This window comes from Capsicum annuum, chromosome 9 (assembly GCF_002878395.1).
Source record: "Capsicum annuum cultivar UCD-10X-F1 chromosome 9, UCD10Xv1.1, whole genome shotgun sequence".
Lineage (NCBI taxonomy): Eukaryota > Viridiplantae > Streptophyta > Magnoliopsida > Solanales > Solanaceae > Capsicum > Capsicum annuum.
Genome location: NC_061119.1, coordinates 35,373,539 through 35,387,402, shown reverse-complemented (window position 1 = coordinate 35,387,402; position 13,864 = coordinate 35,373,539). Strand labels below are relative to the sequence as shown.

Here is a 13,864-nt window from a genome sequence, read left to right as displayed (position 1 = left end):
TCATATGTGTCACTTTAGTACTCTTATTTATACTAACTTAGAAATAAATACAAACCATGATTCTGAACAAGTATAACCTGATTTGTGGACGGCTACGGCTGATGCAAAGGATTACATAGAAAAATTATATAATCACTATACTGATTTATTTGATTTAGCCGTACCTACAAATATCACTCCAACTGTCGCTCGTCATCCTCCCGAGGAGTCATCATCTTTTAAAAGGCCGGCACATAGTGGTTTTTCAGATTCGTTTTATGATTTAAATTGTTGGAACAGTGTTGATGAAAGAACTTACACATCAACTTTTCGGGAAGAGTTGAAATATTATCTTTGGACGACACCAGAGGATCGCAAACGACGGATCAACATGTTGGATTGGTGGAGGAGTAATGAAACACAATATCCTGTGCTTTCAAGATTAGCTAGAGATATCTTGAATGTTCCAATGTCAACCGTTGCATCAGAGAGCGCCTTTAGTCAGGGACGACAGCAGCTTGGAGACAACCGACACTCATTGAGAAGCAATGCAATGAATGTTATAGTTTGCCTTAGAGATTGGATTAGAGCGGAAAGAAGAAACCAAGGAATGGAACCGGAGCCGAGCGACGAGCTAAAACTTGAAGAAATTATGACTTCACGGGAGAACTCAGCAAAATCAAGTCCAATGCATGGTTTTGCCCCCGTTGACTTCGACTATCCTATGCAAGTTCCCATTAATATTAACATGAATGAGTTGAAAAAAATGATGCATAATTTATAGATTTTTTATTCATGTAAATTATAAATTTTGGATCATTTTACAATCAATAAAATTCTCCAAATTCATTCACTCCTTAGTCCTTGTTTTTTATTTTTTTTCATTTAACGATTTAAAATTTTAAATTGAATTTCTAGTTTTCTACTTTAAATTAAAAACTTACTTCTAATATATTATTAATTTACTACCAAATATTATTAATTTATTATATTAAGTAGCATATGTTTTGTATATTTGTGCATATATCTTCTATAGAAGTGTATATTTAACGTATACATGTGTATATGTTTTATAAATTAGTATATAAGTATATCTATAAATATATATTGTAATGTATATATAATGTAGTATATTTTATAAGTAGTAGTATAGATACATTGAATGGTGCGTATACACGTGTATATATCTTCTATAGAAGTATATATTTAACGTATACATGTGTATATGTTTTATAAATTAGTATATAAGTATATCTATATATATTGTAATGTATATATAATGTAGTATATTTTATAAGTAGTAGTATATATACATTGAATGGTGCGTATACATAGAATAGAGTGTATATATTTGAATAGATTTTCTATAGACGTGTATATATAATGTATACATGTGTATATATTTTATAAATTAGTATATAACTATACAAATATATATTATAATGTATATATATTATAGTATATTTCATTTAAAGTATTACATATACATAGAATAGAGTGTATATATGTGAATGGATCTTCTATAGAAGTGTATATTTAACGTATACATGTGTATATATTTTATAAATTAGTATATAACTATACAAATATATATTGTAATGTATATATATTATAGTATATTTGATTTAAAGTATTATATATACATAGAATAGAGTGTATATATGTGAATAGATCTTCTATAGACGTGTATATTTAACGTATACATGTGTATATGTTTCATAAATTAGTATATAACTATACAAATATATATTGTAATGTATATATATTATAGTATATTTGATTTAAAGTATTACATATACATAAAATAGAGTGTATATATGTGAATAGATCTTCTATAGACGTGTATATTTAACGTATACATTACTTTATGTTTTATAAATTAGTATATATATTGTAGTATATACTTTTTTTTAAAGTAGTACATATATATTGAATGGTATGTATATATGTGTATATATCTTCTATAGACGTATATCTTTAAAGTATACAAGTGTATATGTTTTATAAATTAGTATGTAACTATATATATATACATATTGTTGTATATATATATATATGTATATTGTAGTATATATTTTATTTAAAGTAGTACATATATATTGAATGGTGCATATATATGTGTATATATCTTCTAAAGTAGTATATATTTAACGTATACATGTGTATATGTTTTATAAATTAGTATATATATATATATATATATATTGTATTGTATATTTATATATTATACTATTATAACATATGTTTTCTTTAAAGTAGTACGTATAGTCATATATAATTATATATTGAATGGTACGCATATATGTGTAATTGTTTATATATTTTTTTAAAAATATATATTGTATATTGGAGTATATATAGTGTATATTAGATTTTTTATTTATTTTTTAAACGGGTTTGACCGATTTTTAATCGGATTTGACCGGGTTTTGGTGAGTTTAACTGGCTTGGGTTAAGTGGGCCGGGTTAGAATGAATTTTAATTTTTTTACTGTTTGGTCCGACCCGATTAAAGTCAAAACCGACCCTCAACCTGGTTAAAATGAAAGGGCCGATTCCGAATTTGCCCGGCCCGACCCGTTTGACACTTTTACCCTCGAGGCATAAAACAATAGCCTGTAGCATTCCAATTTTATTGGAAGCTACGCTGCCAAGACATAAAGCAAATGCCTGTAACTTTCCAATTATATTGGAAAGTTTATACTAACTATAACTTTTACTATATTTTATCATAATTACTCCATTAGCTAATAACTTTTAGGCAGCCAACTATAGAAAACTTTCTAATATCCTTTTAGGTTACTACTCCAATTCAACCTCCACTTGTCGTTGCAGATATAGGACTAAAACTATAACTCACAATGTAATTACGAAAATACAATTACATTCTGAATGCCAACCGACAAAGAAACCATTACCAAATTATATTTATACTATTTTCATTTCCAAGTAATTGTAATTATAGCATTGTACCTATTCACTTACTTGAAATAGTTCGAGAGAGAGAGATTCCCACCCGTCAAAGCTGCAACGTGAAAACTATAACTCTCCTGCCCTACTCTTTTTTCTAATATCTGATGATATTAATATTATAAATGATAAATCCTAACCACTAAATTTTATCATTATATTAACCACATAAGTAAATAAATTGTTATTTTGACTCATTAATTTATTAATTAAGTAATTTTTTTTTAAATATCCAAAGCTTTCAAACACCTTAAGAATTGATACTACTCAACTCGTGAGTCATAATTCACGTACACCAACTATGAGAAGAGCTAAAATAGAGAAGATGAGCAAATTTCACAAACAACCGGGTGGGTTGTTAGACACACACATATATATATAAGTACATACATATATATTTTTTTTTTATCATATTCTTGTTTTTACATATACATATATTTTGGCTAACATTAAATTGAAAATGATATTAAATTAGGATGCTTATATAAATTATGTCTGTAATTTATATTCGTACGTACCAAAATAATTTTAGGATAATAGGGAGTATCGATAAAACTGATTTCAGTAGAAAAAAAACATTCGAGCAAATACTAACTAAATTTTAATTTTTTGTTTCACCCAAACCCAGCTTTATTTATAAATTTCAGTCAAGAGGTCGTAAAATTGGCCCAAAACTCAGTCCAATATCTATGCCCCATTTCATCAATCCACTCTGCAATATCAATCAATCATATGTTGCCATGTCAGCAAAGAAAAACCAACATTCGTCCAATGAACGCAAATTAGTCCGATCAATTGATTACTATCCAATCCGAGTATCCTAAAATTTTTAGTTATTTTCACACACACATATATTTATATATATATATATATATATCTATTTATTTGTTATTTACTTGTTTCTCCCACCCTCTTTCTTTATCCTTAAATTTAATCTGAACCATTCCATCACAGATCGAACGAATAAAAAATAACCTTTTAATCAACTTTTTCATATATTTATCCATATATATATATATATATTATTTTTTTACTATTACTATTTTAGGATATTTGCTTTTAGTCGTCAGATGGATCAAATTAGTCAAGGGTTGCCAAAAGCAACAAGCGTGTCTTTCATCTCCCAAGAAAATCATACGTGTGCCCCTCCACTCTTCCCAAAAATAGAAGCGTATCGTCACATCTCCTTTCCCAAAACGATCACAAAGCAGACGCCCTTTTCTTTTCTCTTTCTTCACCTCTCTTCTTCACTATCAAAATCAACCATCTAAACCCTAGCCTCCACCATGGCAGAGCCGCTAGCCTGCAAAGAAGCTCCCCGTGTTTCCATTTCCCACCCCGAAAATCTGCAAAAACAGTAGAATCAGCACCATTTCGGGGGTAGGAATTCAAAAATCTTTCAAATCCATCATCCATCAATCTGTCACTCCACTGTAACAGCAAAATCAGATGTTGCTTTGGTGAAAAAATTCAAATTTCGTCAAATCCGCCATTTTGGGTTTGAAATGCTTGGGAAATTTGGAGGTTTCTCGAATCTCGCATTTTATTCAAATTTTGGCTTCAAATCCGGACATTCAAGTCCGGATTTAGCCTATAAAAGGGGGCGGAAGAGACCAAGGAAGAGATAGAAGAAAAAAGGGGGAAAAGCGGAATTTTGGAGGAAAACAAAAGGAAAACAGAGAGAAAAATCTAGTGAAGTAAAATTAACCGGTAAGTCTCAAATTTGTTGTTTTCTTCTCGATTTGGATCTAAACTCGGAGTACTCGGGGATTGAGTCCATCGCTGAAAAATATTTTGACGTCGAGCCCGAGATTTGCTGCCCCCAAAAAAGTACAAATTCGCCCTATCCGTTTCACCCTTCTCTTATCTGGTTTTTTCGGGGTTTTGGGACGTACCATTTTTATTCTGTGCTGGAATTTGTTGATATTGTCATATGAAGCTCCAATTTCCGGAGAATATTTTTGTTTCATGGGTTTCGCGATTTTTATGGGTGTGTATATGAATTCCGACTAAGCTAGTATGACAAATTTGTTAGGATTATCGAGCCTATGTTGGTATTATTGTTTTATTTTTGGTGAAACCAGGATTTTAAGTTTCATGGCTGCCTATTTAATGTGAAATTAATTTAGGGTTGTTTGCGGGGTATTACCATGTGAAAAGAAACAGACATTAGTATTTAAAATTCAGCTTCTTAATTGTAAAAAGTTGGACTAAAATAGCTTCTCCATTACTTTTTTTACCTTGATGCTGTTGTGTACATGATTTTATTTTTTACTTGGGGGTTCTGTTCCAACTCGTCTTGCTGTCGGATCACGGTTGCGATAATTACTGCTTTCAATTTTTGGGACTCAAATTTTACGCTTTAATCCTAGAATGCGTAACAGATCTCTTGTCTGATCTTTTAGTAGTAAATGATGATTGGGCCGACTTAGAATTAAAACTGGGCTTACCTCATCAATTTGACCCATTATGTGACTTCGGGAGTTGTCTGCCGACTCGTTTAACATGTTAGAAGTGGCTGAACTAAATAAGTTTCCATTTGAATTTTAATTGTATTTGTGAGTAGAAACTTATATGGAAATACTACAATATCAATTTAGATAAGGGGGTTACATAAGGTGTATGTGAGTATTAGGTAAATCACCTTGTAATCTTGTACAAAGAACGAAAGCCAATATCACATCTCCGCAAATTCCACTGATACACCGTGTTTACTATTGTATTTAATATATTATTCACATGATCTTTTGGCACTTCGAATCTAATAAAATTTAAAGATTTATCTAATCGTCACTGACAGTTCATGGACTTATGTTCACTTATTTGCAATAAGCATCACTTTCCCAGATTTGACCATGTGATTATTGTATATTAAGTTAAATGTGTATTTTAACCATCACTGAATGTATAAGTTTATGAAGTGATTTGAATCTCCATGGCTTCCCAGATGGGCACACACATACATATTCTTCTGGCTTTCTTTGTTAACTTTTATGTTCTGTGATTGTGTCTATGTGGAAATGGTATATGACGTTATGTATGATTAAAAGGGGTTATGGAAATTGTGGAGTTTGGCAGTAAGATGTAATCCTTTTTCTTTATATTGCCAGTTGTTGAATAAAAGGGAACTTGTATATCGGTTTACTGCCTAAGCATTTGGTACCCTTTTGATTGAAAAAAAAAAAAAGAAACCCTCTTTTATTAATTGGCTATACCTAAATGGAATTCATGTACTGGCATCGATGTACTCCTAGGAAATTTTCTTGCCAACTATATGTGTTCAAAATCATGGTCAGATTTATCTCTTCTTCTAAAGAATAATTGAAATAATATTGCACACCTTTCCAAATTTTCCATGTGAGGCGTGATTCTCTACTCCCCGATATCATTTTGTCTCTGAAATCATGATTTTCTTAGCTATGTGTGGATTTCTTGCTCCTTGTACTGGCGAATAATAAGTTATAGGATCACCCATGTAAAATAACTAATTGAACTAGTGAATTTTCCAGATTTGTTTGTTCTTTACATCCTATGATTTGTCACCACAATTTAGTAAGATGGCTAAATACTCTTGGGGTGTGTTGAGAATTTCTTGGACGCAACATGCGCTAAATCATCATGGTTTCGTGATTACATACTCTGAGATCTTGGTTACATGAACTTCTGTACATCCGATGCTGCTCCGCTTATTTGCACTTATGTGTGGATGTTAGTTGACATTTGCTATTGTTAAATTAGTACTTAGTCACTTCAAAATTGTTGCATCGTCTGATTAGCGTATCCATGTTGGAATCAAATATTTTCTCTCGGGTGTTCTAACGCTTGGTGTTTGGCCTTATTTTTATGTATAAATAACATAAATACCAACCTTTAGAAGTAATTACATTTTCTCCTACTTTTTTAATTACTTTACTCTCTGCCTATTAATATATATAACATAACCAATATATACGTAGCATTCTGTGTATATGTTGGGATTTTTGTAATATGTTTAGGGAGTTAGTTTTTTTTTTATAATATTGTGTATTTGTGTAATTTTTAGTATTATAATTGTATATTTGTGTAATTTTTAGTATTTTTATAATATAAGGGTTGTTCAAGAGCATTACATCTGGCCTGATAATTTATACTTTGCATATAGATTTTATTTAATTACTAATTCTTATCTCTCTTTGTTTTCATGAAACTAGCGCGTGGAGTTTCTCAATGGAACCTGTTTTGACCCAATATCGGGTCAAACGTTATTAGGATCGCAGAGCTTCGGAGTCGCGCAAATTGAAGCCAAAACTCCTAAATGGAGTCTAGTATCGCTTTTCATCTTTCGATTTAATTTGTACTTGTCATGTTTAGTTTTAGAATGATACTAACTCTTGTTATTGATTTTTTTTTAACTCTATTTGATTATCAAATTTGTGTTGCCGCATTACTTGTCTATCCTTTTAGAAGTAATGTTCTGAGCTTTTCAAATAACGCATAATCAATACTAGATTAAGAAAAAATGCATTTTATCATACTTGGCTAATTTTTTTTTTAAAAACTAATTTTTCCCTTAAAAGGTGTTTGCAATAAATCGATGTGGTAATCTCTACATTTTTTTCTTAAGACAAATAAAAATAAATAAATGAATTGGAATTTCACATATTAAATTTGTGGGAGAATAATTTTCCTAAGATTTCAGATTTCTTAAAGAGGTTGTCTGCTAATTTTAACTTATTTTTTTATAAATAATGCCAATGCTTTACATTTTTCTTATGTTTATTCAAGTTTTTTCCTAGATCTCAAAGGCTAAGAAACGCAAGGTATGCTCATGCTGTCATGTACGAGGTATGTTTTATAACTATGGTTATTATTTTAGTATACATTATTATCGTCATTGCTATTTTTATTATTATTATGTTTGTTGTTGTTATTGTTATTGTTATTGTTATTGTTATTGTTATTGTTATTATTATTATTATTATTATTATTATTATTATTATTATTATTATGGTTTAAAAAACTCCTTCGCATGCTATTACAATTATTAATTTTATATAAATTCAATTTATTCACAATCTTTCACATATTTCTCATATACTCTTAAATATACATTTCCTAAAAAATTTTCATGCTGTAAAATACTTTTGTTTACTCTATAATAATTTTAGTTATATACTTAACTTCACATATTTTAAATTTTCTAATTAAATTATGAGACTTTGCACTTTTATAATATATGTGTGAATTATATTATCACTCTTTACATACTTAAAATGCATGTATATTTTTGCAATAAGGATATTACTCTCTTGTACATGGTAGCCCCACGTTCGGTATACCTGAAATTTTCTTTTACATAAAATAACAAATAGAAAAATAATGATGAAAGTTTTCTTATCACCATTTTAGAAAATAACAAAAATAAAAATTCTTTTTCAAATATTTTTCCTAAACTAAGTGTAAGGACGATCTTCGGGTTGGCTCGGAGGGGTGTCGAACACTTTCTTCTCGTGTAACTAAAATTCTTTCTTAGAATCTCAAAAAGTTTTCGAAAGGCGAAAACGGAGTTTTCTACATAAGAAATGATTTTTCCTAAATTTTCTAAAAAGTTAGGTGGCGATTCTATAAAATGAATTTTAAAACCCAAGAGTCACGACACTAGTCACCATAAGAAATGGTTTTTCCTAATTTTCCTAAAAAGTTAGGTGGCGACTCTATAAAATGAATTTTAAAACTCAAGAGTCACGACACTAGTCGCCATATGTTGTGTGATTTTTCAACCGGTTTGAAATAGGGGGCGATTGTTGTATCTTGTTTTGATAATGAGCAGCTGACTTCAAGGGACCAGGTCTCTGAATGTTCAAAGGTACAGTACAGCTGGCATGCGTCTACACAATTTTGTTTTGTTATGTAACAAACTGTGCAGGTGCTGTTTGTACTACTTAGGACACTTGGTCCAATAATATTCAACCCTAATCATCACTCATCTATTAAAGGAAAAGGATGCACCTTCATCAAGTGATTTTTGCAAATTCGAAAATTGAAGAGTGAGGGGAAGGCAAAAACTCAATGTTCTTCATTGCTCAAGTAAAGCTCAAGTTCTTATTTCTTGTATAAGCTAAAAGAGGAGTGTTCTTGAGTGAATCCTAAGTTTGTTGCTGATTAGTGTTAGTCATCTTTGAGGGTGTCTTGATAGAATTGTCAAGGTGAAGTTGTAGTAGAGTTGCTACAAGCAGGAGGAGCCTAGATTTAGGTTGAAATTAAGTCTGCTATCAAGAGGTTGATTATACTGGATTTCTAAGAAACTTGTGAGGGCAAACCGTAGTTTTTTTTCCCTTGAGCAAGGGTGTTTTCACGTTAAATCTTGTGTTCTTTACATTTCTTGCACTGTCTTTTGTTCTTGGTTGGTTTACTGTTTTTTGCTTGTGATTGACTTTGAGGTACCTGGTCCCTCACTGTGTGGTGCAACCATTTAAGGGTTTCAATGATTGGTATCAGAGTTGGTTCACTCTAAGAGGTGCACACCCAGAGTGTCTTGGTTATCATGGTTGCTTCACCTAATCTAGAATAAGGGCAATCTATCACTAAACCACCTAGTTTTAATGGTAGTATTATAGATGGTGGAAAACCAGGATGATTGACTTTATTATAGCTTAGGATAGTAAGCTGATGGACATAATCCTTGATGGTCCTCATATTCCTGTTAAAGAAGTCAAAGAAGGAGAAATAACTAGAATGGTTGTTAAAAGAAGGAGAGATTATGATGATGAAGACAGAAAGAAAATTGAGAATAATTATAAGTCCAAGAAATTGCTAGTTTGTGGTATAGAGATTGATGAATATAATAGGATCTCAACTTGTGAAAATGCCAAAGAGATCTCAAATTGCTTGAGGACTACTTATGAAGGCACTACTGATATGAAGGATTCTAAGGTAGACATGCTGACTACTCAGTGTGAAACCTTCACCATGAAAGAAGGAGAAACCATCCAAGAAATACATACAAGATTCACTTTTATCACAAATGAGCTTCACTGCTTAGGAGAAGTGATTTCCTTGTACAAGCAAGTGAGGAAGATTCTTGGGGTTCTTCCTAAGTCCTACGAAAGCAAAGTGGATTCTATAACTGAAGCAAGAAACCTGAAGGCCCTCACAATGGATAAATTGATTGGAAACCTAAATACTTATGAGCTCAAGAAACAGCAAGAGCTAGAGAAGAAAGAAGTTAAAAGAGAAAAATGTCTTGGATTGAAGGCTTCAAAATATGATTCAAGTGAAGATGATATTCATGCTGCCTATTTGGAAAATAGGATTGTTAGATCAATGAAGAAGAATGGTCAGATCCAAAGAAAAGGAAGCAGTAGTAAAAAGGGAAACAATGTTAAGGCATGTCACAAATGTGGGAGTCCTGAGAATTTTATCAAAAACTGTCCAATGCACAAATTAGATTATCAGGAACATCTCAAGACTCGAAGTGACAAGGGAAAGAATAGGGGTCTGGTCCTTGAAAATTCAAGAAGGAAAGTTGCAGTTGATTACGCAGTAAAGCAAGCTCTAACAACATAAGGAGATTCTTCCTGTGAATCTATGGGGATGAGAGTCCTAGAGTTGTGTCTATGTTAGCATTAGAAGATAGTCTAATTATCTATGATTCCTTGTTTGCATTCATGGAAAATACAAAAGATGAAGAAAAAAAAGGTAGCTCTTTCTGATATTAAGGAAAACCTAGATAACTACACTGTTAGGAAGATAAAAGGCTTGCAAGTGTGTTGATAGACTCTGTGTGTGAATTGACAGATAAGAAAAATGCTTTAGAGGTGAAATTAGACAATCCAGAACTTGAACTGATTACTCTAGCTCTCCAAATATCTGAAATTGAAGAAATGGTTACTAAAGTAAATTTTGAAAATCGGGGTTGCATGAGTCATTTAGAGAAGTTAAATGCTTTGGATGGTAGGGAAGAAAGAAGCTCCATGGATTTAGATTGAACTTGAAGAGAAACTGAAGGTTTCTCAAAGGCATCTTATGTGTGCACTACACAAGAATAAAGTGTTGGAAAGAGACCTGTTCCTTTTAAGAGAAGGGCTTAATAAATCTCTTAAATGACTATATCATCAAACATCCCTTCTAACTTAACCATTCAAGGTGCTAATAATAGAAAAGGTCTTAGTTATCAAGGAAAAATTGAACCTACTGGGTCTCATGGAAAGGCTGATCCTAATGCTAGAAACAAAGTCCACAAGCCTCTATGTACCCATTGTGGAAGAGATGGGCACATGAAGAAAAATTATTAAAGATAGCTTAGAGCCAAAATAAATGGTTCCAGAGATGTTCAGCGTTGAAAATCGCATCCTAAGGGGTTAAATCCACTAAAAATTGTGAAGAGGAATCTATCACTACCTAAATGGGCCAAGAAGGTTTTGATCACACCATTGTCCTCCTATTGGGAACTCAAGCTCAAGTGGGCTCCTAAATCCAAAAAGTGATCATGGTTCTAGGTGTGAGAAAAGGGATTACAGTTAGGAATGGGTATTGATAATATGTGTTCTAAGCTCAATATTGGACATCTAACTGGATTATCTCTCTCGAGACACTTCAAGGTGGAAGTGTCTCATTTTGAATTAGTTGGTTTCAAGGGACCTGGTCCAAAAGGAATTCATCTTAGATGAAAGTTCTTGAGGCGGTATGAGTGAAGTAAAGTTTGGGACTTGGTCATCAGACTTGTTCTAAAAAGCAAGTTAAGACTGAGCTTGATCAAAATACCCTTACCCAATATTTGAGTTATGTCTCTCCTCAAAATTGGCTATGTTAAGGAGGTAGGTGTCCATGATAAAGAAGGTTCATGTTTAATTCAGTTCCATATCTTTGTAGGTATACACCCATGGGGACAACTTAGGAGGAGAATAGTTGAAGCAAACACAAGTACAAAATTCAGTAAAAAAGAGAGGGACCTGGTCCCATCTCTCAGGTTAGTACCAAAATAATTTGCCTTACAAATTCATCAGATTTTTGTTTTAAAAAGGCCACATGTCTTTTCTTATCTTAACAAAGTTGTCAATTCAAAAATTCAAACGTGAAGAGTCATACCGTTTGCGATTAAACACATCAATCTAGAAAAGTAACTCTTAAATGTCGAACGGTGGTCTCCTTAATTATAAATTCAAATCCTATTGTTTCATTCTCTTCTAAATTAACTCAAAACATTCTTTTCTTTCTTAATCAAAATTGGTCCTTTTCTTTTCCCTTCTTAAAAAAAATCAAAATGTCTGAAATTTCATCTTCTTCAATCCCCATGAAATAATTGTCCACTGCCTCAAGAGTCAGTAAGTGCTTTACGTATTAGTTCTTCTTATGAAATTCCTGAAACCCTAGGAGAAACTACTCAATTCGAAATTCTAAGCTCCAGCAAATGTCCTGATGAGTCAATTTTGGAAAATGACGTAAATAAAGGATTTGGTTCCCCAATTAACTAAAAAGTTCCTCAAGGACATCTTCTCTAAAAAAAACCAAAGTCCTCCAGTGTTTCTCAAATCCATGTCCCCTCTAAAAAAATTGAAAGATACTAAAATGAAAAAGTACTTACAGTACTTGGTTCCCCTACCCCTTCTGAGTCAAACCCTATCCTTTCCCAATTATGTGATGAAAGAGTTCAAATAGAGAATCTGATTCACTTAGCAGCGTAAACTTGATGGCTGAAAATTTGCTTTTACTTGCTTACGAAACCAAGGAAAGTTTAGTATGTGCAGAGGAGAAAATTGCAGGAGAAAAAGTTGATTTAACAAAGGAAGGGGGGTTTGTATTACCTCCAGATGAGGAAGATGAAGAGGAAGAGGGTGAGGATAAACAACCTCTAATTTGGAGAATGAATAAACCAGGGGACGGTAAAGAAAAAGGGAAAATGAGTGACACTAGTGTACAAGTTATAAGATCTTATTCTACGGGGGTCTGAAAAGAAATTGCTAGCAGATGCCATGAAGGAAATTAAGTCTTCTACCACTAAAAGTAGAATACTCACGAAATCTACTGTAGAGAATGAAGAAAATCATGAAGTTGTGGAGGTTAGAGAAGATGAGGACACTATTCTGATATTGCTATTGCAACTAAGAAGAAAAGATAAGAAGTTCATGATGCTAAGAGGACCTGGTCCTCTGGTCCAAAGTCTAGCAGTACTGTTGTTCTTAACACCTAATTTTTGTCCTCTATAACTAAGTTTAATTCCAAGTTTTTTCGATTTTCAAATAAAATTACAATATTTATTTCATCCGAATAAAAACTTTTCAAAGTATTTATTTGGGTAGTTTTGTTATTTTAAGTAGCGATTATATATTACTGAATTCAACTATACGAAATTATATAATTTGGTTACTTAAACATTTATTTTATGAAATATAGGGGTTTATTATCTTGAAAATAAATTTAAATGATTAAAACCTTAATTTAAATATCATGTGTTCTTGAAAATAATATATATATATATATATATATATATATATATATATATTTGACTGATTTTATTAAATCAAGAAACTCAAGATTAAATAAGGTATTAATTTGTATCGAATTTCAATTTAATTTAATCAATTTATTAAATTTGACCATAATTGATATGAAATTGGCCACATTTGCTATGATGGACCAATTTAATTTTTAATTTGATCAAAATACTAAATTCAGCAAATTCTAAATTTAATTGAGGGTAATAACCCCAAAAATTTTAACAAATCTATTGCCAATCCTAAATTTCCTCCCAATTGACCCATACCCCAAACAAGCCTAATCCAACAACTTCACCCAGCCCAACATTGGCAATATATCAGCCGCCCTCAATAAGCCCAAAAATGGCTGACTCGACACATAGAATGCTTTCTTCTCCAGCAATGCTCCATCAACGAAAAACACAACAACAACGTACACACAACAAAAATAATTGAATCCAG

The 13,864-nt window shown here is 31.8% G+C and overlaps 1 protein-coding gene across 2 annotated transcripts; it reads left to right on the top strand.

The window, feature by feature from the left end:
• The first annotated feature begins 4,019 nt into the window (after nucleotides 1-4,019).
• On the top strand, nucleotides 4,020-13,261 carry LOC107842825. 2 transcript variants are annotated; one of them, XM_016686852.2, is made up of 3 exons: nucleotides 4,020-4,658; nucleotides 7,139-7,772; nucleotides 8,924-13,261. In XM_016686852.2, exon 3 carries the CDS (start codon nucleotides 9,597-9,599, stop codon nucleotides 10,491-10,493), a length of 897 nt encoding a protein of 298 aa, XP_016542338.1. In that variant the 5' UTR covers nucleotides 4,020-4,658; nucleotides 7,139-7,772; nucleotides 8,924-9,596; the 3' UTR covers nucleotides 10,494-13,261. The 2 variants fall into 2 exon arrangements, with proteins under 2 accessions (XP_016542338.1, XP_047252706.1); XM_047396750.1 differs by having other exon boundaries at nucleotides 7,139-13,261.
• Nucleotides 13,262-13,864: the final 603 nt, after the last annotated feature.

What these genes read in the sequence shown, in the direction of transcription:
- LOC107842825 (XM_016686852.2), top strand. Translation starts at nt 9,597, where the DNA reads ATGGACATAATCCTTGATGGTCCTCATATTCCTGTTAAAGAAGTCAAA.